This window comes from Hyla sarda, chromosome 10 (genome assembly GCF_029499605.1).
Source record: "Hyla sarda isolate aHylSar1 chromosome 10, aHylSar1.hap1, whole genome shotgun sequence".
NCBI classification, from domain to species: Eukaryota; Metazoa; Chordata; class Amphibia; order Anura; family Hylidae; genus Hyla; species Hyla sarda.
In genome coordinates, this window is record NC_079198.1 from 15,235,136 (window position 1) to 15,262,078 (window position 26,943).

Below are 26,943 nucleotides of genomic sequence, written 5' to 3' on the forward strand. Positions count from 1 at the left end.
TGATACCAAGTATGTTTATATTTGTTTACAATATTTATTTAAAGGGGTACTCCAGTGGAAAACTTTTTTTTTTTATCAACTGGTAAATTTGTAAATTACTTCTATTAAAAAATCTTAATCCTTCCAGTACTTATTAGCTGCTGAATACTACAGAGGAAATTATTTTATTTTTGGAACACAGTGCTCTCTGCTGACATCACGAGCACAGTGCTCTCTGCTGACATCTCTGTCCATTTTAAGAACTGTCCAGAGTAGAAGAAAATCCCCATAGCAAACATATGCTGCTCTGGACAGTTCCTAAAATGGACAGAGATGTCGGCAGAGAGCACTGTGCTCGTGATGTCAGCAGAGAGCACTGTGTTCCAAAAATAAAATAATTTCCTCTGTAGTATTCAGCAGCTAATAAGTACTGGAAGGATTAATATTTTTTTTTTATAGAAGTAATTTACAAATCTGTTTAACTTTTCTGGCACCAGTTGATTAAAAAAAATATATATATATTTCACCAGAGTACCCCTTTAAGACTGGGAAAGGGGGAGGGGGTGATTCAACAGCACAGGCACTAGTAATTTGCATTTTTGGATGTTACAATCTAACTTGATTGTGGTATCTAAAGCATTAAAGGGGTACTCCGGTAAAAAAAACTATAATTTTTTTTAAATCAACTGGTGCCAGAAAGTTAAACAGATTTGTAAATCACTTCTATTAAAAAGCCTTAATCCTTCCAGTACTTATCAGCTGCTGTATGCTACAGAGGAAACTGTATAGTTCTTGAAAAGAACCATACAACTTTCTCTGTTGCATACAGCAGCTGATAAGTACTGGAAGGATTAAGATTTTTTAATAGAAGTGATTTACAAATCCGTTTAACTTTCTGGAACCAATTGATTGGTTTGATCACCAATCTCCAGCATTAAAGGGGTTATCCAGGAAAAAAAAACTTTTTTTTATATATATCAACTGGCTCCAGAACATTAAACAGATTTGTAAATTACTTCTATTAAAAAATCTTAATCCTTTCAGTACTTATGAGCTGCTGAAGTTGAGTTGATCTTTTCTGTCTCTCTGATGACACCTGTCTCGGGAACTGTCCAGAGTAGAAGCAAATCCCCATAGCAAACCTCTTCTACTCTGTGCAGTTCCCAAGACAAGCAGAGATATCAGCAGAGAGCACTGTTACCAGACAAGAAAGAACAACTCAACTTCAGCAGCTGATAAGTACTGGAAGGATTAAGATTTTTTAATAGAAGCAATTTACAAATCTATTTAACTTTCTGGAGCCAGTTGATATATATATATATATATATATATATATATATATGTATATAAATAGTTTTTTCCTGGAATACCCCTTTAACAGTGAGTCCTGATAGTTGTCATTACTCACCAGCTTTGAAGTGAGCTTAGCTCCTTAGCTCCTTCAAAGTCTCCTATCGCTGTCAGGACAAACAGGTGCGCCCATTTTCCCTTAGGGGTTAATAAATATAGTTTTCTTGAATTTCAATGACTTTTTATAATACAGTCTAAACATTCTGTTGACCATTGTGACAAGGGGTTGTATGGTTATCTAGTTGGGTCCATGTCCCTGATCTTGAAATCTGTTGGGTATGGTGGAGAGGAGGTTGTATCTATCACCTATGTTGTCCTTTGTATGACATTACACTACAGTGTATATATATATATATATATATATATATATATATATATATATACTCTATTAAACATTTTCTTTCCTTTATCTGAACTTTTTATCTTCCAGAATGGCAATGTTCTATTATACCTGGAAAACTAAAACAGATAGATGCCGGTTCAGGTCAAGTGTATGGAGTGAATGATAATGGAGACGTCTTCCAAATGGTCGAAAAAGGCTGGCAGCAACTCCCTGGACAGCTCCTCCATGTGTCAGTGGGACCAGCTGGGCTCTGGGGAGTGAGTAGTTCGAATATTGTCTTAAAGTTTCAAGACAACAAATGGAAATCGGTAACAGGTAAATATCGGGGTTTACATTACTTTGTCAAGATATCTAAAGTCTCTTAGTCTAAAGCTCAAAGAGGTACTCCGGCCCTTAAACAACTTATTCCCTATCCAAAGGACCACGGGGATGGAGTATCGTCACGTTACGACTCTGCCCTAGTATGACATCACCCCCCGCCCCCTCAATGCAAGTCTATGGGAGGGGGCGTGACGCCCCCTCCCATAGACTTGCATTGAGGGAGCGGGGCGGAGCGTGGCGTCACACAGGGGCGGAGTCGTGACGTCACCATACTCCGTTCCCGTGGTTAGGAGGCATAAGACTTGGAGCCTCCAGCTCTTCCTGCAGTGCTCACTGGTGGGTTCTGCATGCTAGATTCCGGGGACCCCCGCTATCAGACATCTTATCCCCTATCCTTTTGATCGGGGATAAGATGTCTTAAGGTCGAAGTACCCCTTTAAAAGTGGTACTCCAGCCCTAGACATCTTATCCCCTATCCAAGCATCCGGACCCCCTGCGATTTCCACCCTGGCACCCCGGCGTTCTGAACATTTCTGTTCAGAACGTCAGCTTCGGGCAGCTGTGGCCTGAGATCACGTTTGGTCCGGCCACTGGGATAGTGCATAAGATGTCTAGGGGCGGAGTATCCCTTTAAGAATGAGAACATTGAATTTGGGGAACGTCTAAACTGAGTCATTATGTCAAGTCCCATCTAATGGGCAGGAGCACTACACCCAGAGATAGGAGCACCTATGCAACCAGCTCTTTGATCTACTGCTATGCTTAAAGGGGTACTCTACTTCGGGCAATCCTTTCTTGTTCACAGAGTTCCCTAACAATAAGTTTCCCCCCTCCTGGAACCCCCAAAATCATATGCAATCTGTGAAGAAATCTTGCAATAAAGGCCTCTTGACATGGGCCGATTATCAGGCAAATGAGCTTCCTAGGAACACTTGTTCACGATAATTGGCCTTTGTTTAAAGCGTACCTGTCAGATCCAACAAAAAAAATGTTTTAATATATCACTCAGTACCTAATCCTGACCATGTACATCTAATTTTTATGTGTCTAGCACCTTTATTTTTATTTATGTAGCTCACTAGTCTGAATTCCTCTCAAAGGGAAGGGGCGTGGCCTCACTGTGCAGGTCTCCGCCCCCTCCCTCAGTATGCTGTCTGCTCACATCTCCCCTAGCATTAGCAAAACTACAACTCCCAGCTTGTCCTCACTGACAGTAGCGGGACACAAGATGATAGTGGGAGGATTTTTCCTCCAGCTCTGAGCCCTGCGTTCACAGCTGTCAATCAAGGAAGTGTGTCCATGACATAGGTGATGACGCATGGACACAGCAGGACTAGTATGTGTCTAAGCAGGCAGGAGGGGGGCAGTTGTTTAATTGGCTTTTTCAGTATAAAATACTGAAAATTTTCTAATGAAAGCAAATGCAAAACCTATTGGTTATACATGCTTTACAACATATTAAAAGTTTTTGTATCTGACAGTGCCCATTTAAGGGGCAGTGATCAGCTGACAAACCAGAAAACACTTGTTCATCAGCTGATCACATCTTTTGTACAGCAAATTAAATTACTGTTATCAGCCACACATCGTCCTCAGTAAGCAGGGTGTCTACTGGTAGTAGGCGTGCTGGCCCCCCGCATGGAGCGGCGGCTGACACGCCCCATCTATGTATCCCAAAGAGACACATGAAGGGCGTGTATCGGCCGCGGCTTCCTGTGGGGGTCGGAACAACTGCTTCCGGCAAGCTGCCGGGGCTCCATTCAGGAGATCGCAGCTTATCTACTATCTATAGCTTATCTACTATCCTTTGGATAGGGGATACGTTATTTTTCACTGCACTACTCCTTTAAATCAGAAACAATGATAAGAAACAGTAATACTCAGCATCCCAAACCAAAAATAAAAAATATTAAGAACAGTAAAACTTGACACCCCTACGCGTTTTGGCAGAGTAAGCCTCCTCAGGGGACATGATGTAAGATGAATGGTATCCAGATTAAATATGAACTGATGTAACTCCATCGTAGTATAACTGCTATAATACTTTAACTAGTCCAGAAGCCCTTATGTAGTTTGTGTTCCTTTTTAATTTTGGTATTCACAGGACTCTTGAAGCAGGTGGATGCCGGCGGTGACAAGTTCCTGGCTGGAGTGAGCTCACAGGACAAAGTGGTTTGCCTGAGTCCGAGCTGTACAGATTCAAAGTCTTCAATCGTGACATTTACTTCTCTGGATGGAGCTCTGAAGTATTACAGCTGTGGACCTTTCGGATGCTGGGGGGTGAACAATGTCAATGATATCTTTTTCCGCAATGATGTGACCCCTGGGAAATGTGACGGAAGTAAATGGCAGCAGGTTGAGGGCAAACTGATTATGTTGGAGGTCAGCACAGATGGATCGGTCTATGGTATCCACCCTTCAGGAAGAGTGTACACAAGGTAAGGGCACAGGACTACATTACAATTGTCACACATATATATTAGTGCCATACTGTATATTACTTTTATAAGGAGAATCCTTTTTGCACTGAAACGTCTCTGCTCACAACCCCATTTTATAAAGTCTATTACACTTTTTAACTTTTACAACTTTTTGAACCAGAGACAATAGCAACCAACAATTTTTAACAAAAAAATAGAGGTAAAAACTTTAAAGGGGCCTTCCCACCATTTCCACTTATAACCCATCTATGGTGGACATGAGATTTTAGTTCTCACAGTGGTCAAATCTCCACCATTCATACCAGGTATCCCGTCTCCATCATATATATTGAAAGAGGAGGACTGTAGAGTTGCACAATAAATACTCATTTTTGTTGTATCCTATGATTAGGTGATAAATGTTTGTGCTGTACAACGCTTTTAATTTAAAGGGGTACTCTGGCGCTAAGACATCTTATCCCCTATCCAAAGGATAGGGTATCCCCTATCCAAAGGATAGGGGATAAGATGCCTGATTGCGTGGGGTCCCGCCGCTGGGGACCCCCATGATCTTGCACGCAGCACCCTGTTATAATCAGTCCCCGGAGCATGTTCGCTCTGGGTCTGATTACTGGCGATCACGGCGGGGCCGGAGCATTGTGACTTCACACTCCGCCCCCTCAATGCAAGCCTATGGGAGGGGGCGTGACAGCTGTCACGCCCCCTCCCATAGGCTTGCATTGAGGGGACGGAGCGTGATGTCACACGGGGGCGGGGCCTTGACGTCACAATGCTCCAGCCCCCGTGATCGCCAGTAATCAGTCCCGGAGCGAACATGCTCCGGGGACTGATTATAACGGGGTGCTGCGTGCAAGATCACGGGGGTCCCCAGCGGCGGGACCCCCGCGATCAGGCATCTTATCCCCGTCCTTTGGATAGGGGGTAAGATGTCTTAGCACCGGAGAACCCCATTAACCTAAAACTAAGAAAGAATAATTCTATTTCATGAAAATATTGGATTTTGCCACCCTATATTTGTAACACTGACAATTCCTTTTTCTTTCAGGGAGGGGATCTCTGCAAAGACCCCCACTGGCTCGGTTTGGGTCATCGTGGATTTCTGCGCCACCTTCAAACATGTGACTTACGATGCCGGATCCCTGTGGCTTCTGTCTCAAAATGGAGACATTTATAAATGTGTTGACGAAAATGAGAATACAAGTACTTGATACAAGTGTAAAAACATAAACATCAAAAAGTCAGATGACCAGAAAATAAAGGCCGTTGCAGTTGTTTGGTATAATTTGAGACGTGGGTAGTATTTTTGTGGGCTATTTTTTAAAGCTTTTGGAATCAATGTTCCATATTACTTGAGAAAATAAATATATATTTTCAAAAAAATTACTACTGACTCTCCACTTTTCATTTGCAGCAAAACATTTAAAGATTATGAGGAAAGATTAAAATAATTACATTTATTTTGTCTTGAGAAGAGAAATTTAGAGGGGATAGATAGATAAATAGAAAGATAGATATGAGATAGATAGATATGAGATAGATATAGATATGAGATAGATAGATAAATAGATAGATAGATATGAGATAGATAGATATGAGATAGATAGATAAATAGATAGATAGATATGAGATAGATAGATAAATAGATAGATAGCTATGAGATAGATGATAGATATATATGAAATACATAGATAGATAGATAGGAGATAGAGATAGATATGAAATAGATAGATAGCAGTAGGAGGGAAGCATCACCACCTTAAAGGGGTTCTCCGGTGCTTAAACATCTTATCCCCTATCCAAAGGATAGGGGATAAGATGCCTGCTCGCGGGAGTCCTGCCGCTGGGGACCCCTGCGATCATGCACGCGGCACCTCGTTTGTAATCAGTCCCCGGAGTGTGTTCGCTCCGGGTCTGATTATGGGCGACTACAGGGTGGGCGGCGTGTGACGTCACGCTCCGCCCCTCAATGCAAGCCTACGGGAGGGGGTGTGATAGCTAGCACCCCCCCTCCCGTAGGCTTGCTTTGCGGGGCGGAGCGTGATGTCACACGACGGCGCAGGCGTGACATCACACGCCGCCCTGTAGTCGCCCATAATCAGACCCGGAGCAAACACACTCCGGGGACTGATTACAAACGGGGTGCCGCGTGCATTATCCCGGGGGTCCCCAGCGGCAGGACTCCCGTGAGCAGGCATCTTATCCCCTATCCTTTGGATAGGGGATAAGATGTTTAAGCACCGGAGAACCCCTTTAATCCAAAAGATTCTTTGTATAGGTGCACGCAGAGCCAAGACCTGGGTCAGATAGATAGAAAGATGGATAGATATGAGATAGATAGATATGAGATAGATAGATAGGAGACAGATATGAGATAGATAGAGATAGATAGATATGAGATAGATAGATAGATAGATATGAGATAGATAGATCTGAAATAAATAGATAGAAAGATATGAGATAGATATGTTGTGTCCCGCTACAGGACCTTGTCCGGTCCCTGTCTTAAGTCCCCTCAGTTAGAGTCCCTCCATTCCCCAGGGCTCTCCTGCAGGGCTTACCCTTTACTCGCCTCGTATAATGCATTATAAAGGTATAGTGTATATTGGTCATTATGTATAGTTATGTACAAAGTTGTATAAATGTATAGGACCTTCCTGGGTCATGTGATAATGTCATGTGATGTACCCAGAGTTATCTGGGTTCAGGACCTACAGGCTTTGCAACCAATGGGATTGGTCCAGCCTCCTTAGTATATAAGGGGCTGCAGTCACTAAACTCTCTCTCTTAGTTCCTGGCACTGAAGCAAGCACAATCAGCATATCTCAATTCATCTTACCTAGGCCAAAGCCTAAAGAACCAGCAGCCACTAAAACCGTGAGTTATAAAGCTCTATCTACAAATTCTTTGTGACTGCTATTCAACTCAAATCCTATAATTAGTAGCACAGTGGCCTGCTTAAAGATCAAGACTAGTAGTCCCAGCCAAGCCTGTGAGGAACCTGCATCCCGGTTACCTCAAGAGAAACCGTTTAATTGTAAAGACTGTTTGCACAAGAAGTTAAGTAAAAGTTCCAGTTATCTCATAAATCCTGCTGTGGACATTCCGTTTATTATCCTGCTGTTTTTGGGCCGGTTGTCGGCAGGGCCTTCTATACAAAACAACTGCATCCTGGCGTCACGACAAATCAAAGATACATAGCAGTAGGAGGGAAGCAGCACCACCTTAAAGGATTAGTCCGGCGCGCACTTTTTTCCTTTTATCCCGTCCGGGCTGCAAAATAAAAGAAAACAAACTTTCTCTTACCTGCCAACAAGCCCCCGGAGCTCCGGTACACTCCGGTACAGGTGTTCGGTCCCCTGTTCCTGTTAGCCCGGCACGTCACACGGAGCTTCAGCCTATCACCAGCCGAGGCGGGACATCGCTGCGGCCGGTGATAGGCTGAAGCTCCGTGTAACGTGTCGGGCTAACAGGAAGTAAGAAGCAAACAGCCCGGGGACCGAACACCTGTACCGGAGTGTACCGGAGCTCTTGTGTGATGATCAAAGGCCAAGGGACCTCTGTTCTCCTGGTGGGTAGGTTCCCAGAGGTGAGACACCATTTATCTAATATTTATGGCATGTCCTGTTTATTTTTTTATTCTTTAGACTGTAAACACATAAGCGGTCTTTCCTATATATTTCTATGTTTTTATTTACTACTAGTTTGAATAGGATAGAAATAAGAATTCTTAAAGACATGGTAAATATGAGAGTTGACGGTCTCCTCGGATTATCAAATGGTGCAACGTGAGCATAGCCTGATGTTTAGAAAACCCCATCTTCTGTAAAACATTATTAACAAGTAGAATTACATTAAATAACATTCAGCCTGTTTATCAAAAAATGCATTTAATGGTAAAATTTCTCACAAATGTATTAACTTCACAAATAGTAGTAAATACATCCGAATTATAATTTGAGGAAAAATTAAGACCTTGCGCTAATTCTCCAAGTTGTCAGTGAGTGCACTAGACAAGAGATTTGATACTTATATTGTCTGGGCTGACAACTCTTTTATAGGGTTTTGTGTGGGTGTCTTCTTGTTTTTCTTGGTTACCTTTAGATTGTATATATATATATATATATATATATATATATATATATATATATATATTCTTTATCATAAAATTATAATGTGATCCAAAGTGGTATCCAAAGTATATATCCGCATGTCCTTTCTACCTAACAGTGGCAGATACAGGGTTAAATCCAGCTTGTCTAACATGTACTTGTGTTTTACCTATGTTGATTTTATGTGCACCTGTGCCTCTTTTGTAGGTGTGTATATAATGGGTCTATCAGTTCATATTATCTGTGTCAGAGGGTGCATGCACCCGAAACGCGTCCAGAGGCCTCGGTTTCCCAGCACTGTCTGATGTAACTTTTAAAGCCTTGAAATAAAGACATAGTTGTTTTACCAAGAGTGCTAGATCAATCTTCTTTTGTTAGCCTTACAATAGGCATTCTTGGCATAGCAAGTGAAGGGGTAGACTATGTATATATATATATATATATATATATATACTCTCTTCAAAGGAAACAGCAACAATCGCCAGGTCCAGTATAGTAGCAAACTGATGTTTATTGCATCAATAACAGCAACGTTTCGGCTAAAAGTGAGCCTTTCTCAAGCATAGTGCAAATGACAATGAGTCAAACTTATATATGTAGTGGAGGAACATGATTGGTGACAATACAAGTGCATTACATTAATCATTAGACATTGTGTCCACCCTCAACCCATGATTGGGTAGATGGGCGGTCATGTGATTTCAAATCTGTCAAAATGTCAATAACAAACTTAAACTCTATAAATATTAATATTATTACTTCCCCACATGGAGCGATGGAGTCCGCAGGGATCAGCAATTCTTCTCCAACCTTCCGATTGTTGATTGTTTGTGACCGTTCCCGTACATCTGAGCCGCCGTCTCTTCGCTCCTCCGTTTGTAAACAAAGGAGCTGCGGCTGCGCGGATCCCACATAGGTCTCCGCCCAGCCTCAATTCCATAGTATCGTCAGTGATTAGGCTGCGCATGCGCGGGTGCTCCGTGCATCGATCCTGGCCGTCCTGCAGTGAGTACACAGTGACCGCTGTCAATAAATGCAGCAACTCTGTGTACTAAATTCACCAGGATCTTGGCCAATAATAATGGTTATAAAACAGACTGAAAACTGACTAAAATATACAGTGAGGTCAATATGTTAGAAAAAAGAGGGGGTTGTATGTATTCTTCGGCAGAATTGCGTAGAATTCCGTGCGTCTTCTCGCTCCATGTGGGTTAGGTGTGAACAAGGTGTCTAAAAATGATACAAAAATACAAAATGTTACAAAAAGTTAAAATATAATAAAACCAACGCCTCCCATTGTTTATCATTATAAAGAAAATATTCACAAATTCCTATACAGAAAAGAATGAAGAAAAACTTAGAGAGAATGGGAAAAAAAGGAAAGGGGGGGGGGGGGGAAGGAGAGAGGGGGGGGGGGAAGAAGAAAAGAACAAAGGAAAAATTGAAAAAATAAATAAAAAAAATAAAAAATATATAAATGAAAAAACAAAAATAAAAATATAAATGTTATAAAAAATGAGAAAAAAGGGAAAAAAAGAGAAAAAAATGGTAAAAAAATAAAAATATTGAAAAATGAATAATGAATAATAATAAATAAAAATAAAGATTCAAAAAATGAAAAATAAAAAATAAATAGTAAATAAAAAATGATAAATGAATAATGAATAAAAAAAAATGAAAAATAAAGAATAAAAAAATTAATGATGAAAAATATAATGAATAATAAATAAATAAAAAATAAATAAATAAATAAAATAAAAAAATATATAAAAAAATAATAAATACCAAAAAATTAAAAAAATAAAAAAATAAATAGAAAATGAAAAATGAATAAACAAAAATAAAGAGTGATAAGAAAAGAGTGATAAAATAAGGGGGAAAGTAGAAAAAAGAAGGGGAAAAGAAAGAAGAAAAAGAAAGAGAAAAAGAGAAAAGAAAACGGGAAAAAAAAGGGGGGGGGGGAAGAACAGATGGAAGTCACCAATGAATCCACTTTACATAAAGGGTTTCAAATTAAAATCTACATTGAGTCCCTGTGGATGCAAGGTATTTAGTCTATGGATCCATTTAAGTTCTTTTTGTTTCAGGATCCTCTCCCTGTCCCCGCCGCGTCTAAGTGGGGGGACATGGTCGATGACCCGAAAACGTAACTGACTAATATTATGGCCCTTCTCTAGAAAATGTCGGGGGATAGGGAGGTCCACTTTGCCTGTCCTAATGGAAGATTTATGGCCATTGAGCCGGATGCGGCATTCGTTTGTGGTCTCCCCCACATAATATAGCCCACAAGGGCATTGTAGCAGGTACACCACAAATGATGACCTGCATGTGAATCGGTTCTTAATGGTAAATATTTCTCCTGTTTGTGGATGAGAGAAACTGTCTCCTTTAATAATATTGTTGCAGTGGCTGCAGCCAAAACAAGGGAAATTTCCCTTCTTTTTGCCCAGCCACTGTGTCTCTTGTTTTTTTCTCTGTTTGTCACTACCAATGTCAGACTTTACTAACATATCCCTGAAATTGCGCCCTCTGCGGTACGCCATTACAGGAAGGTTAGCAAGGTTAGTTGTGCTTTGCATGATACTCCAATTATTCCTTATTATGGCAGCAATTTTGTTACTCAGCGTGGTGAACGTAGATACAAAAGGTATTCTATCAGTGGTGTCCTTTATCTTGGGTTGTAATAACTCACTTCTAGTGATCTCAGATAATCTTGATCTGTGTTTAGATAGGAGATTCTGGGGATAACCTCGTTTTCTGAATTTAGAACACATCTCATCCAGTCTATCCTCCAAATGTTCAGAGGGTGAAACAATTCGTTTCACCCTCAACATCTGGCTCCATGGTAGAGATTTAACCATGGGTCTAGGGTGAAAACTGTCAAAAAATAACAAATTGTTCCTGTCTGTCTCCTTTGTAAATAGATCCGTGGTCAATCTCTGGTCACATAGATATACAGTTGTATCGAGAAATTGAAGAGATTCGGTGGATTTCACCATTGTGAACTCCAATTCTGGGAAAATGTTATTGATTTAAACAAAAAATTGGTCCAATTCTACGATTGACCCTGTCCAGACCACAAACGTGTCGTCAATGTAACGAAGCCACGTCTGTATATGTCTGAACAGGGCCGATCGGTATATGTAAGTAGTTTCGATGTCCGCCATGTAAATGTTCGCATAGCATGGCGCCGCATTCGAGCCCATAGCTGTTCCCCTGTTCTGGACATAGAGATCATCCCCAAACAGGAAATAATTCCGTCTGAGGATGATCCCCAATAGGTCCAGAACAAGGGAACAGGCACCCTCTGTCATCTCTGATCCATTCAGGCATTTGGATACAGCTTCAATGCCACGGTTGTGGTCAATAGATGTATATAAATTAACGATGTCAAATGATACCAACACTGTGTGTGGGGGACATTGTAAATCATGGATTTTGTTGAGGAAATCAGTGGTGTCCTGTACATAGGATATAGCACTGGTGGCAAAATTATGTAGTACCCTATCTAAATACACTGCAATAGGGGAGAATACGGAGTCCCGCCCGGAGACTATAGGCCTACCGGGTGGACTCCGCAGACTCTTATGGATCTTTGGCAGTGTATAGAACACTGGTGTACATGGATGTTCTTTAACCAAAAATCGATGTAGATCTTCATCTATAATACCATCTTCAAGTGCTTGGGATAGGACACCATAGATCTCATCTTGTATACTTTTCAAAGGGTCAATCAAAATTTTGGTATAGACCGTATTGTCACTCAATTGACGATCAATCTCTGCGAGATATTGGGGGGTGTCCATCACAACGATGGCACCCCTCTTATCCGCAGGTTTGATGGTAATTGCCGTGTTTTGTTGTAAACCTTTAATAACTGACATTTCTGCCCTGGATACATTGTGCCAATTTGATTCTACTCTAGAGGATGTTTTTAAGGACTCTATTTGTGACATAACCGTTTGTACAAAGGCTTCAACCCCATTATGATCTCTCGGGGGTTGGAAACTGCTCTTGTTGTGCAGACTGGCCCCCTTGAGTGTGAGGTCGGCCTGCCCAACAATAGGAGTCTTGTTCTCAATTTCCCCAATCTGTGAAAAAAAACTCTTCAACCGTAACCTTCGAAAGAAGGTTTCTAAATCAACATGTAAAGAGAACCAGTCCACCTCTGTGTTAGGGCAGTAGGAAAGTCCCTTTTCTAACACATTAACTTCAATATCAGTGAGATCAACAGAGCTGATATTTACCACTAGTGTCTTTAATGTCCTTTCTTGTTCGCCCGGCCTCTTGGGGGTTTGTTGTTCACCTTCTGTCGAGTTTGAACCCCTCTTGTGGTGTTTTCGCCCCGCTCGTCTCGTCCTCCGTGGGGGCCTTTGACCAGAAAAGGATGTTGGAGTGAGACGTCCGATGAGTCGCTATCTAAAGCAGTGGAAAGAAACCCATCTGTTTTTGGGGCCGCTGTCCTTGGGTTCATGTTTCGTGGGCGACGTCTCCGTCTTTTGTTCTCCTGCTGGAACTGTGTCTGCCATGTGTAGATTTTACCGTTGGCATAGTCTTCAATATCGCGGTGCCATTTAATTCTTTTGGCTTCTTCCAGCTCTTGCTGATGTTTCAAGAGTCTGGTCGCCAATTTTTCTTTGGACTCTTGGTAGTCTTGTGCTGTAAGGAGAGACTTTAAATGTTCCTCTATCTCCAAGCATTTCATTTTAGTTTTGTCAGTGTCCATCTGTAAAAATTCCATATTTAGAAGCATCACATCACATGCGTACTTATTAGAAATTTGGATGAACTTCTGATGGAAAAGGTCATTGTTTGGAAACAGGTTAGGGCTCATATGTGACCTCATACCCCGTGGTATTCTTTGTTCACGGTAATATTCACTTAGGGTCACTAAGTGTAGTTCCAATGTGATAAGGCGTTTAGATTCTGCATCCCACTTTCTCCTTAGTACATCAATCGACGGGACACTCAGAAATGTAGCTTCCCTTTGTATGGTACTTAGGACCCTTGTGGCTTCTTGTTCGGAATACGTGAAGGTATTCATGATGCCTGCACCTTGCGGTGCACTCCCACCTCCTGGTGGAGTTGTCATTATATCTCAGTTGCTTACCGGAGAGTCCAATCCTGTGCAAGGTTCAAGGCAGTCCAAGTAAAAACACAAAGGGAGCCAGCACTGGATGACCACTGGGGATGTGCCCGTAATCCACCCGAACGCCAAAGGCGGGTACACTTCACACTCTCTTCAAAGGAAACAGCAACAATCGCCAGGTCCAGTATAGTAGCAAACTGATGTTTATTGCATCAATAACAGCAACGTTTCGGCTAAAAGTGAGCCTTTCTCAAGCATAGTGCAAATGACAATGAGTCAAACTTATATATGTAGTGAAGGAACATGATTGGTGACAATACAAGTGCATTACATTAATCATTAGACATTGTGTCCACCCTCAACCCATGATTGTGATTTCAAATCTGTCAAAATGTTAATAACAAACTTAAACTCTATAAATATTAATATTATTACTTCCCCACATGGAGCAATGGAGTCCGCAGGGGGAAGGAGAGGGGGGGGGGGGGGGGGGGGGGGGAGAAGAAAAGAACAAAGGAAAAATTGAAAAAATAAATAAAAAATTAAAAAAATATATAAATGAAAAAACTAAAATATAAATGTTATAAAAAATGAGAAAAAAGGGAAAAAAAGAGAAATTAAAAAAAAAAAAAAAATATTGAAAAATGAATAATGATTAATAATAAATAAAAATAAAGATTCAAAAATTGTATTTTTGTATCATTTTTAGACACCTTGTTCACACCTAACCCACATGGAGCGAGAAGACGCACGGAATTCTACGCAATTCTGCCGAAGAATACATACAACCCCCTCTTTTTTCTAACATATTGACCTCACTGTATATTTTAGTCAGTTTTCAGTCTGTTTTATAACCATTATTATTGGCCAAGATCCTGGTGAATTTAGTACACAGAGTTGCTGCATTTATTGACAGCGGTCACTGTGTACTCACTGCAGGACGGCCAGGATCGATGCACGGAGCACCCGCGCATGCGCAGCCTAATCACTGACGATACTATGGAATTGAGGCTGGACGGAGACCTATGTGGGATCCGCGCAGCCGCAGCTCCTTTGTTTACAAACGGAGGAGCGAAGAGACGGCGGCTCAGATGTACGGGAACGGTCACAAACAATCAACAATCGGAAGGTTGGAGAAGAATTGCTGATCCCTGCGGACTCCATCACTCCATGTGGGGAAGTAATAATATTAATATTTATAGAGTTTAAGTTTGTTATTGACATTTTGACAGATTTGAAATCACAATCATGGGTTGAGGGTGGACACAATGTCTAATGATTAATGTAATGCACTTGTATTGTCACCAATCATGTTCCTTCACTACATATATAAGTTTGACTCGGAGGGGCGTGGTTTGCTATGCCGGAGTGAGGACGTGCACTCTCGGAGCTCCGGTCCTAAACCCCCTGTTCTGCCCGAAAACCCTGTCCTAACCTATGGGGAACCAAAAAAAGAAACAGCGGAGACAGTCTAGGACCCGACCATCCTCTCCTCAGAGGGATTTGCGGGGTTACTTCACCAGATCTCAGCCTCCAAGAAGTGCCTCCCTGCCTCCTGCGCAGCCCGGCAAGATGGCGGCTCCTTCCTCATCCCTGCCAGCCTCGGAGCACTGCCCTGCTAGAGACCAGCCCACTCCTCCCCCGGCTGGGCGCCCGACACATACCTCACCGGAGCTTTCAGAAGTCCGGAGGCCTCCGACCTCATCCTCCTGGTCGCCGGAGGCTGCCGCTGCCCTGCTGCTCCAGGCCGAGGCGCCTTCTTCTAGGCCGCACTGGAAGGACCCTGGAGCTGTCTGCGCTGCGCCTGCCGCGCGCACGCCCCGGACCCCGCTGCCTCAGTCCACCGAGGGCGGCGAAGAGACCGTGGCCGCACCATCAGCTGCCGGACAGGTGAGACTGTGCCCCTCTCCACCAACTGACCCAGGGGACCCCCTGTCCGGCCACCAAAAATCGGCATCCCCGCCAGTGACTGCCGGTCATCAGCTCCCCCCTGCGGTCTCTCCCCCCCTGCAGAAAACTCCTGTTCCGTCGGGGTCTCCATCTTGGACACAGCAGCCCCCTGCCTCATTGGTGGTGGGCCCTCCTGCACCCTCAGTGGGGGGACTGATTTTGGGACCACCCCACCTGCCAACAGACTGGCCCCCACATCCTGGCCCCTGCTCCTCTCCCTTGGTGGCCTTCTATGCGGTGCCTCAGTCGGGCCCCTCTTCCCTACCAGGGTCCACCTCCTCATCACCACAGTGGTCCTCGGGAACCTCCTGGGGTCTCTCAGCTCACTACTCCCCAGCCACCATTCTTGAGACTGATCTGACACTCCTCCGTGGCCAGCCACTATCTGTAGGGACTGCACCCATGGCCTCCATGCTTCCCGCTGACCTACCCCTGAGCCTACGGGGTACGCCACCAGAGTTCCGGACCCCCTCTCCGGGTCCCACGGATTTGCCACCTGTCCTGGGACTGTCTGCTTCCTGTATCCCCCCCACTCCAGCCTCGGAGACTGACCGACCACTGACACTGGCCGACCTGCGCTCTCTGATTTCTTCCTTACCTACCAGGGAAGATTTTTCCTCTATGGCTAAACAAATGGTGGCGGAATGCAAACAGGAGTTTGCCCAACTCCGTTCTACAGTTGCCACGTTATCGGCCAGAATGGACACTGTCTCCTCTGCTCAGGACTCTTCTTCGGCCGCCATTCAATCTCTCAAGGTGACGGTCCAACAGCACAGTGATCAACTTTTCCATTTGCAGCAGCACCTGGACGACGTTGAAAACCGCAACAGGCGGAATAACATTCGCATACGGGGCTTGCCTGAGGCGGTTGGCCCTGATGAATTGCATCCTGCTCTGCTCACGATTTTCAATGACCTACTAGGCCGGCCCGTGGACACCCATATTGAGCTCGACAGAGCCCATAGGGCCCTGCGGCCCCCCTCGCCGGATGATCATCGTCCCAGAGACGTTATTTGTCGGATACATTTCTATACCATCAAAGAGGACATCATGAAGCAATCACGCTCCCGCCGCCGGATCTACTATAAAGACGTGGAAATTCAACTGTTTCCTGATTCATCCCGCCACACCCTGGCGCAACGTGCTACACTTCGTCCCCTGCTGGAGGAGCTCCGAGGAAGGGGCCTGTTATACCGTTGGGGCTTCCCCTTTGCCCTCACGGTTCGTAAAGATGGCAAGGCCTACACCTTACGTTCCCCGGCTGATCTCCCGAGTTTTCTTAAGGACTTGGACGTTCCCCCCCTCTCCTTGGCTGACTGGCCCACGATAGCTCCTCAGGCCCCCAGGCGCTCCATGCACAGGTCGCCACAGTCATCTTCCAAACTGACCCGGCCGGGTCTCCCGCCTCGGGACTCCAGACGTCAACGCCTGGTCACCAGATGGGAATCTGTCCATGCCCCCTCCCGAGCAGGCCCCTTCCCCGCCACCTGAGCCTTATTTCTGCCTTTAGGCCTTGATCACACATTGCTTGTATGCCTTTAAGGCTTGTTTTTGATGCTGTTAACATGTTGTTTTCTCATTCCATAGGTCCGTGCCATTTGCAGCCTCTTCCTTCTACTGCCCCCCCCCCGCTGTTAACTGTGTCCTTGTTTTGGTACTCTCTCCTACGCTATCATTTATATGTACTGTTTCCCCATTCTCCATCTGCCCTGGATCATAGTCCCTACTCTTTGATAGAGGTTTTCTTGTCATTTTGTACTCCTCATGTGCGTCTAGGGGGGTGCCGGCTCCGGCCTCCTCTTCTGTCTGTTTGCATTCCACGCTACCCCAGTAGGTTGAAACTGTCAGGGGATACCTCCCCGACGTAGGTTTCCTTGGTCTAGGACCGTCTTCTATGTAGATTGTGCTGCAGCGGATTATATTCTGCTGCTACGTGCCTTCTTGGTGCTCCTCTTTGACTCCCTCCCCCCCCCCTCACTTTCTCCCTCTCTCAGTTAGTCCTCTACTCTTGCTCATCTCTGTGTTTCTCTCTTGTCTTTTTGGAGGAAGGAGCCAGCGGGTGAGCGCCCCCCCTTCCTTCGTGCCTACCCATGGCGGATCTCAATCTAGCTTCTTTCAACGCGAAGGGTCTCAACACGCCAGCAAAACGCACGCAGATTCTACATCATCTTCATAAACGTAAGGTACATATCGCTTGCTTTCAGGAAACCCATTTTAAGACGGCCCACGCTCCCACACTTAAAAACAGGCATTTCCCAATATGGTTTTGCGCCAACAACCCGGAGGCCCGTACTAAAGGGGTCGCGATTGCCATCCACCGATCCCTTGCCCACCAGGTCCTTAACGTTGTGCTTGATCCGCATGCCAGGTATCTCATCCTGACCCTATCGGTCGGGGGCGCCCCGCTTACAATTGTCAATGTGTACGCCCCTAACCAGGGCCAGGTCGGTTTCTTGGTGGAGCTTATTGACCGGCTGTTGCCTATGGTCTCGGGGACTGTGGTCCTGTGCGGGGACCTGAACATGACTCTGGATCCCACTCTGGATAATTCCCTGGGTCGCTCTAGCCTGTCTTATAGCGCCATTAAGCGTGTGAAGCGTGCTTTTGGTCTCTTACAATTGCATGATATCTGGCGTTTGCACCACCCTACTGACAGGGACTATAGTTTTTTCTCCTCCCCGCACGGGTCCTATAGTCGCATTGACCATATCCTAGTTCCGCATAGCGCACTGCCCTGGGCGAGCTCCTCCTCCATTGGAAGCATTTTGTGGTCGGATCATGCTCCGGTGTTTTGCTCCTTACGCTTGCCCACCCTGACCCGGTCCACCTGGTCCTGGAAATTGAATGAGTCTCTATTGTTAGACCCCCTGTGCATGTCTGATCTGACCACAACTATTTCCTCGTTTGTAGACGATCATAGTGCTGACTCTACTGCTCCTTTTTATCAATGGGAGGCGCTCAAATGTGTTTTGCGTGGTGTCCTCATCAAACACGGCTCCCGGTTAAAACGAGGTAGAGCCCTTGCCCTTCAGAAAGCCCTTCACTTTCCTCGCTAGAACTTTCCCATAAGCGCTCGCTTTCCCCTACGGTCCTCAGAGAACTGCAGCTTGCTAGGCTAGAGGTTAAGCGCCTCCTGGAGGCGTCCTGGGGTCGCTGGCTACAGGTGGGTCGCAGCAGATTCTATGAGTTTGGCAACAAAAGCGGCCGCATGCTGGCCAGGGCGCTGCGCGCTAAAATAGCCCAGACTCATATCCCGACCGTACGCTCCCCTACCGGTAACGTGGTGCATACCACCCCTGACCCCTGCTTCCTCTTTTCTTGACTTCTTCTCAGACCTGTACAACCTCCCTCACTCGCCCGACCCTCCCCCTCCACAGTCCTCACCTTTCCCGTCCCTGCCCCTGGAGGAGGTGGAAGCCCTCGAGGCCCCCTTCACCTCGGAAGAGTTAGCCGCAGTAGTTCGTGATCTCCCCGGCGGGAAGAGTCCTGGCCCAGATGGCTTCACGGCTAGATTCTATAAGACCCTTCTAGACGCCCTCTCCCCTCTTCTGCTTCGGGCCTTTAACTCTATCTCCACATCGCACCCTATCCCCCCCGCCTCTTTGCTGGCACATATAGTTGTTATCCCCAAACCCGGAAAAGACCCCCAGGTCTGTGGTAGTTACCGCCCCATTTCCTTACTAAATGTAGACCTAAAGATTTACGCCAAATTGCTGGCGATTCGCCTGAATTCCGTTCTCCCTTCCCTAATCCATCTTGACCAAGTCGGCTTTGTGCCGGGGAGGGAAGCCAGGGACAACACGATCAAGACTATTGATCTGATCCACTACGCTCAGTCTTCTAAACTGCCTGTAATGATACTCTCCCTTGACGCCGAGAAGGCTTTCGATCGTGTTTCCTGGTCCTCCCTGGCGCAGACCCTACGTCACATTGGCCTTGGCCCTGTTTTCACCTCTAAAGTATTGGCCCTTTACAGTTCCCCCGCAGCCCGCCTGAAGATTAACGGCTCTTTGTCTGACCCCTTTCCCATACGCAACGACACTCGTCAGGGTTGCCCCCTCTCCCCCCTACTGTATGTCCTGGTGATGGAACACCTTCTTGCCGGCATCAGAGCCGATCCCAACATTAAGGGAATCTCCATCGGAGGCCGAGAATATAAATGTTCGGCCTTTGCCGATGATCTCCTGGTCTATCTCTCGAACCCTGTTACCTCCTTACCTAATCTTATGTCTCGAATTCGAGATTTTGGTGCCTGGTCTAATTTTAAAATTAATCTTTCTAAATCAGAGGCCCTCAATGTTTCGTTACCAGGACATGCAGTGGACTCTCTCCGTTCAGCTTTTCCCTTTACGTGGCCCTCCAGGGGTATCACATACCTGGGTATGAAAGTGCCCTCCGATCTGTCCCTTCTGTTCCCTCTTAACTTTTCTCCTCTTCTCGCGCAATGTAAGCGGGACCTGGCCGCCTGGGATAGACGAGAATTTTCCTGGTTTGGAAGAATTAGCATTTTAAAAATGAACCTCTTACCCAGGCTGTTATATCTGCTACAAACCGTACCCATTCACCTCCCCTCCTCCTACTGGCGTGCTCTCCAACGCTGCTTCGGTTTGTTCGTCTGGTCATCGGCTAGACCCCGCTTGAACCGTCTCCTCCTTTCCAGGCCTAAACTGTCGGGTGGAGCGGGCCTGCCGGATTGCCGTTTATATTTCTTAGCCTGTGTACATGCACGGGTCCTTGACTGGACGCACAACACCGAATCCAAGCAATGGGTACGCATGGCCCAGGACCTATGCACCAAGGCCTTATCCACCCTCCCCTGGACCTGGTCACCTGCTTCTCTGACTGCCTTTCCTACATCCTACTGCACTCGCCACACTTTGGCCTCCCTACACTCTGTACGTGGGAACAGTAGCTTGGTTGACCGCATGGGCCCCCTCCTCCCAGTCACTGACCATCCTGACTTCCCACCTGGAGCCTCCTCTGCTGGCCCCTTTTTTGGGGCTACTCGGTCTGCCCCCTTGCGCTTTAGACACATCCTAGCAGCGCGCCACCTGAAACCCTTGGAAGTTTTGTTGGAGGAGTACCCTTCCTCTACCAGGGCCCCTGTTACGCCTAGCGCTCCGGGTCCCCGCTCCTCCCCGGAGCGCTCACGGCGTCTTTCTCCCTGCAGCGCCCCGGTCAGTCCCGCTGACCGGGAGCGCTGCACTGTCATGGCCGTTGGGGATGCGATTCGCACAGCGGGACGCGCCCGCTCGCGAATCGCATCCCAGGTCACTTACCCGTCCCGGTCCCCTGCTGTCATGTGCTGGCGCGCGCGGCTCCGCTCTCTAGGGCGCGCGCGCGCCAGCTCTCTGAGACTTAAAGGGCCAGTGCACCAATGATTGGTGCCTGGCCCAATTAGCTTAATTAGCTTCCACCTGGTCCCTGACTATATCTGACCTCCTCCCATGCACTCCCTTGCCGGATCTTGTTGCCTTGTGCCAGTGAAAGCGTTTAGTGTGTCCAAAGCCTGGGTACCTGAACTTCTGCTACCCATCTTGACTACGAACCTTGCCGCCTGCCCCCGACCTTCTGCTACGTCTGACCTTGCCTCTGCCTAGTCCTTCTGTCCCACGCCTTCTCAGCAGTCAGCGAGGTAGAGCCGTTGCTAGTGGATACGACCTGGTTGCTACTGCCGCAGCAAGACCATCCCGCTTTGCGGCGGGCTCTGGTGAAAACCAGTAGCCTCTTAGAACCGGTCCACTAGCAAGGTCCACGCCAATCCCTCGCTGACACAGAGGATCCACTACCTGGAAGCCGAATCGTGACAGTAGATCCGGCCATGGATCCCGCTGAGGTGCCGCTGCCAAGTCTCGCTGATCTTCCCACGGTGGTCGCTCAGCAATCGCAGCAGATTGCCCAACAAGGACAGCAGCTGTCGCAGTTGACCGCCATGTTACAACAACTTCTGCCTCTGCTACAGCAGCAACCATCTCCTCCGCCAGCTCCTGCACCTCCTCCGCAGCGAGTGGCCGCTCCTAACCTACGCTTGTCCCTGCCGGACAAATTTGATGGGGACTCTAGACTCTGCCGTGGATTTTTGTCTCAGTGTTCCCTGCATATGGAGATGTTGTCGGACTTGTTTCCTACAGAACGGTCTAAGGTGGCGTTCGTAGTAAGCCTTCTTTCAGGAAAGGCCTTGTCTTGGGCCACACCGCTCTGGGACCGCAATGATCCTGCCACAGCCACAGTCCAGTCTTTCTTCGCTGAAGTCCGAAGTGTCTTCGAGGAACCTGCCCGAGCCTCTTCTGCCGAGACTGCCCTGCTGAACCTGGTCCAGGGTAATTCTTCCGTTGGCGAGTACGCCATACAATTCCGTACTCTTGCTTCTGAACTATCCTGGAATAATGAGGCTCTCTGCGCGACCTTTAAAAAAGGCCTATCCAGTCGCATCAAGGATGTGCTGGCCGCACGAGAGATTCCTGCCAACCTCCAAGAACTCATCCATTTGGCTACCCACATTGACATGCGTTTTTCTGAGCGACACCAAGAGCACCGCCAGGAAAAAGACTTAGATCTCTGGGCACCTCTCCCACAGCATCCTTTGCAGTCTTCGCCTGGGCCTCCCGCCGAGGAGGCCATGCAAGTGGATCGGTCTCGCCTGACCCAGGAAGAGAGGAATCGCCGTAGAGAAGAAAATCTCTGTCTGTACTGTGCCAGTACTGAGCATTTCTTGGTGGATTGCCCTATCCGTCCTCCACGCCTGGGAAACGCACGCACGCACCCAGCTCACGTGGGTGTTGCATCTTTTGGTTCTAAGTCTTCTTCTCCACGTCTCACGGTGCCCGTGCGGATTTCTTCTACAGCCAACTCCTCCCTCTCAGCCGTGGCCTGCTTGGACTCTGGTGCCTCTGGAAATTTTATTTTGGAGTCGTTTGTTAATAAATTCAGCATCCCGGTGACCCGTCTCGTCAAGCCGCTCTACATTTCCGCGGTCAACGGAGCCAGATTGGACTGCACCGTGCGTTACCGCACAGAACCCCTCCTGATGTCTATTGGACCCCACCTCGAGAGAATTGAGCTCTTCGTTCTCCCCGGCTGTACCTCTGAGGTCCTCCTCGGTCTGCCATGGCTCCGGCTTCATTCCCCCACCCTTGATTGGACCACCGGGGAGATCAAGAACTGGGACTCTGCCTGCCACAGGAAGTGCCTCTCCCCCCCTCCCAGTCCCGTCAGGCAAGCCTCTGTGCCTCCCCATGGCCCCCGTCCTGGTGTCACACTGCCCCGTGCCAGGCCTCGCCCTCTGCCCTCCCTCCCCATTCCCACTCCTGCTGTACTGCCTGCCGTTGAGGAAACCCTCCATTCTTTCCCGGTGTCCTCATCCCAGGGGAGGCAGTTACCGGACAAAGAGAAGGGGAGACCTAAGGGGGGGGGGTACTGTTACGCCTAGCGCTCCGGGTCCCCGCTCCTCCCCGGAGCGCTCACGCGTCTTTCTCCCTGCAGCGCCCCGGTCAGTCCCGCTGACCGGGAGCGCTGCACTGTCATGGCCGTTGGGGATGCGATTCGCACAGCGGGACGCGCCCGCTCGCGAATCGCATCCCAGGTCACTTACCCGTCCCGGTCCCCTGCTGTCATGTGCTGGCGCGCGCGGCTCCGCTCTCTAGGGCGCGCGCGCGCCAGCTCTCTGAGACTTAAAGGGCCAGTGCACCAATGATTGGTGCCTGGCCCAATTAGCTTAATTAGCTTCCACCTGGTCCCTGACTATATCTGACCTCCTCCCATGCACTCCCTTGCCGGATCTTGTTGCCTTGTGCCAGTGAAAGCGTTTAGTGTGTCCCAAGCCTGTGTACCTGAACTTCTGCTACCCATCTTGACTACGAACCTTGCCGCCTGCCCCCGACCTTCTGCTACGTCTGACCTTGCCTCTGCCTAGTCCTTCTGTCCCACGCCTTCTCAGCAGTCAGCGAGGTAGAGCCGTTGCTAGTGGATACGACCTGGTTGCTACTGCCGCAGCAAGACCATCCCGCTTTGCGGCGGGCTCTGGTGAAAACCAGTAGCCTCTTAGAACCGGTCCACTAGCACGGTCCACGCCAATCCCTCGCTGACACAGAGGATCCACTACCTGGAAGCCGAATCGTGACAGCCCCCTTTGCAGTTACGCCATTTCTATTCCTCCATCCCCGCCCATTTTGACTTACATAGGGACCCGCGGCCCTTTGAGCGCCTTTGCCTGGCCTCGTCGTACCCACGCCACTCCATCTCCGTTCTTTATGAACTTTTGCAGTCCCAGCGCTCGCATGCTGTGCCTGCTTACTGCACGGCTTGGGAGGCTGAACTGGGAATGTCGTTCTCTCCTGAAGCCTGGGCCAAATGCTTCTTTTTGACCCATAAGGCGGTGGTGGCCACCAAAGCCCAGGAGACTTGCTACAAAATTCTCACTCGCTGGTACCGTGTCCCAGCGATGCTTCACCGCTGGTATCCCTCGGTCCCCAGTGTGTGTTGGAGATGCGGTGTGGAGGAGGGTACCATGACGCACATCTGGTGGAGCTGCTCCAAACTCGTCCCCTTCTGGCAATCGGTCCTCCGGGTTGTTCAAGAAGTCACTGGGATCTGTGTCCCCCCCACTCCTGCTGCTGCCCTACTGTTTATGTTCCCCATGGCGCAGGCCAAATACAAGAAGTCTCTGGCGAGGCACCTCCTTCAGGCCGCGAAAGCAGTGATACCCCGAAAGTGGCGGTCTGTTGACCCCCCTACGTTGGACGAATGGATGGCGGAAGTTGCCAACTCACGTCAGATGGAGGAATTGATGTCGGTTCATCCTGATGACGCTGTGCGTGTTGAGACCACTTGGCTCCCATGGGTACAGTTTTGTTCCTCCCAGAGATGCAGATCCCTGTGATTTCCCTCTCATTGGGTTCCCGTATCAATTCTACTCCCTGCATCCATGCTGATGTGACACCCGCTGGTTCCTGGCTCCTTTTCTCCCCCCCCTCCCCCGTTCCCTCCCCCCCTCCCTCTTTTTTCTTCTTCTCAGTCCCTCTCCTTTTCTTGCCAACCCTTGTCTGTATGCCCCTCTTTTACTGCTCAGAACCTGACCCCTTACCTTTTCCTCCTTCCATGGCCCTTTTCCCTTTTCTGTTGTCTCTTGTTGTTTCCCACACAACACCGTTTATATCTGTTCGCTTTCTTTCTCTTTGGTACTTCCACTGGCGCACCTATTGTTGATTTCAGGTTCCTCATTTGGACTCATACCCGACCTATCTAGATAACCCTGGCCCTTGTGCCTGGGACGTTATATGCTGCTCCTGATTGACTGTTTGTTGCACTACTTATTGTGGAATTTACCACTTGCTGTTCTTATTCGATATATGACATGTCATGTGTTTATGCACTGTTTAGCTGCTGTCCATTGGGCCTACCTTGGCCACCGGACTCCTTTCTCTTTTATAAGTCTGTTTATCCTGTGACTCATTTATTGCTTGTAATGCTTCTTTTATCACTTTCAATAAAACCCTTTTTTGAATTTGAAAAAAAAAAAGTTTGACTCATTGTCATTTGCACTATGCTTGAGAAAGGCTCACTTTTAGCCGAAACGTTGCTGTTATTGATGCAATAAACATCAGTTTGCTACTATACTGGACCTGGCGATTGTTGCTGTTTCCTTTGAAGAGAGTGTGAAGTGTACCCGCCTTTGGCGTTCGGGTGGATTACGGGCACATCCCCAGTGGTAATCCAGTGCTGGCTCCCATTGTGTTTTTACTTTTATATATATATATATATATATATCAACAAAAGAAGAAGGTCCGGCACGTTAGGTGGAGGATAAAATAAGCTTTCCTTTATTCACAATTCTTGACACGATTCACATACAGAAAAAGGGCTGACGCGTTTCACCTACATTGAGGCTTAATCGTAGCTACGGATTTGTGCTTTAAATGTTAACACAAATACTGTGTGAATCCAGTCATTGGGATTTTGCTACAGATTTTTTTGCTGCAGATTTTATACTGTGGATTTTGTTATTGAATTACCAGCAGAAATTCTGCAGCAAAATGGGGGAGATTTATCAAAACCTGTCCAGAGGAAAAGTGGTCCAGTTGCCCATAGCAACCAATGAGATCGCTTCTTTCATTTTTAACAAGGCCTCTGAAAACTGAAAGCAGCGAACTGATTGGTTGCTATAAGGCAACTTTCCTCTGGACAGGTCCACAAGAAATGTGGGACAATACAAAGATTGTATAGACTGATGATGTGGGGAAGATACAGATGTGGAATGGCATTATAGGCGCACAGGTGGGTAACACTATTGGTTTATAGTAGTGTTTCCCAAGCAGGGTGCCTCCAGCTGTTGCAAAACTGCAACTCCCAGCATGCCTGGACAGTCATTGGCTGAGAGTTGTAGATTTGTACCAACTGGAGGCCCCTGGTTGGGAAACACTGGTTTATAGGGAGGGAAAAAACAACTATGATGGACTAAGCTTTTCAGGTACTGTAGGTGGGGGACACTATGGGGGAGATTTAACAAGACCTGCCCATAGCAACCAATCAGATCCTTTCTTTCATTTTTCAGAGGCTTTTTTAAAAGTAAAATAAAAAATCTGATTGGTTACTATGGGCAACTTTTCTCTGGACAGGTCTTGTTAAATCTCCCCCATAGTGTATATTAGAATAAATAAGGAAAAAAACAAAACACAAAAACACACTATCATTTCCCTGAAGCTGCTTGTACAGAGGCCAGTCCTCCCTGACAGACCCCCCTCCCTACAGTCCTCCCTGACAGACCCCCCTCCCTACAGTCCTCCCTGACAGACCACCGTCCCTACAGTCCTCCCTGACAGACCACCGTCCCTACAGTCCTCCCTGACAGACCACCGTCCCTACAGTCCTCCCTGACAGACCACCGTCCCTACAGTCCTCCCTGACAGACCACCGTCCCTACAGTCCTCCCTGACAGACCACCGTCCCTACAGTCCTCCCTGACAGACCACCGTCCCTACAGTCCTCCCTGACAGACCACCCTGCTGATCATCAGTTACTGTGGACTCTTCTAAGTCCCCTCACACAGTCCACCCTCCCTACAGTCCTCCCTGACAGACCCGGCTGATGATCACTTACTGTCCCCTCATGGCAGCTCCAGCTGATCTTCTATCCTCCATCTCTTCCTTTCCTTACCCAGAGAGGAGCAGGGAGGGGGAGGGGCCGTCAGCAGCAGCAGGACCCTGAGCGACAGTGGCCAGAGAATGCCTGTATGACAAGATGTCACTTCCTAACACTTGTATCTGCTCTTTCTTCTTGTCCCCTGCTGTTATCTCTACCAGCCGTGCCTCTATACACTCCTGCCCCTGTGCCTCTATACACTCCTGCCCCTGTGCCTCTATACAC

General features: G+C 47.2%; 2 protein-coding genes across 7 annotated transcripts in view; one reads left to right on the forward strand and one right to left on the reverse strand.

Annotated features, from left to right (window-relative positions):
• LOC130294199 (fish-egg lectin-like) overlaps positions 1–5,804 on the forward strand; it is a 47,243-nt gene extending 41,439 nt beyond the window's left edge. For 3 of the 6 annotated variants that reach the window (XM_056543743.1, XM_056543744.1, XM_056543745.1), the window contains 3 exons: positions 1,760–1,987; positions 4,098–4,431; positions 5,480–5,804. In XM_056543743.1, the coding sequence (XP_056399718.1) occupies positions 1,760–1,987; positions 4,098–4,431; positions 5,480–5,642 (725 nt within the window). In that variant the 3' untranslated portion in view covers positions 5,643–5,804. The remainder of the gene's footprint in view (positions 1–1,759; positions 1,988–4,097; positions 4,432–5,479) is intronic. The other 3 variants (XM_056543748.1, XM_056543747.1, XM_056543746.1) reach the window with 2 other exon arrangements.
• LOC130294200 (fish-egg lectin-like) overlaps positions 1–26,719 on the reverse strand; it is a 50,202-nt gene extending 23,483 nt beyond the window's left edge. Inside the window, exon 1 of the mRNA XM_056543749.1 lies at positions 26,677–26,719. The gene's annotated coding sequence lies outside the window, so the exon portion shown is untranslated. The remainder of the gene's footprint in view (positions 1–26,676) is intronic.
• Positions 26,720–26,943: the final 224 nt, after the last annotated feature.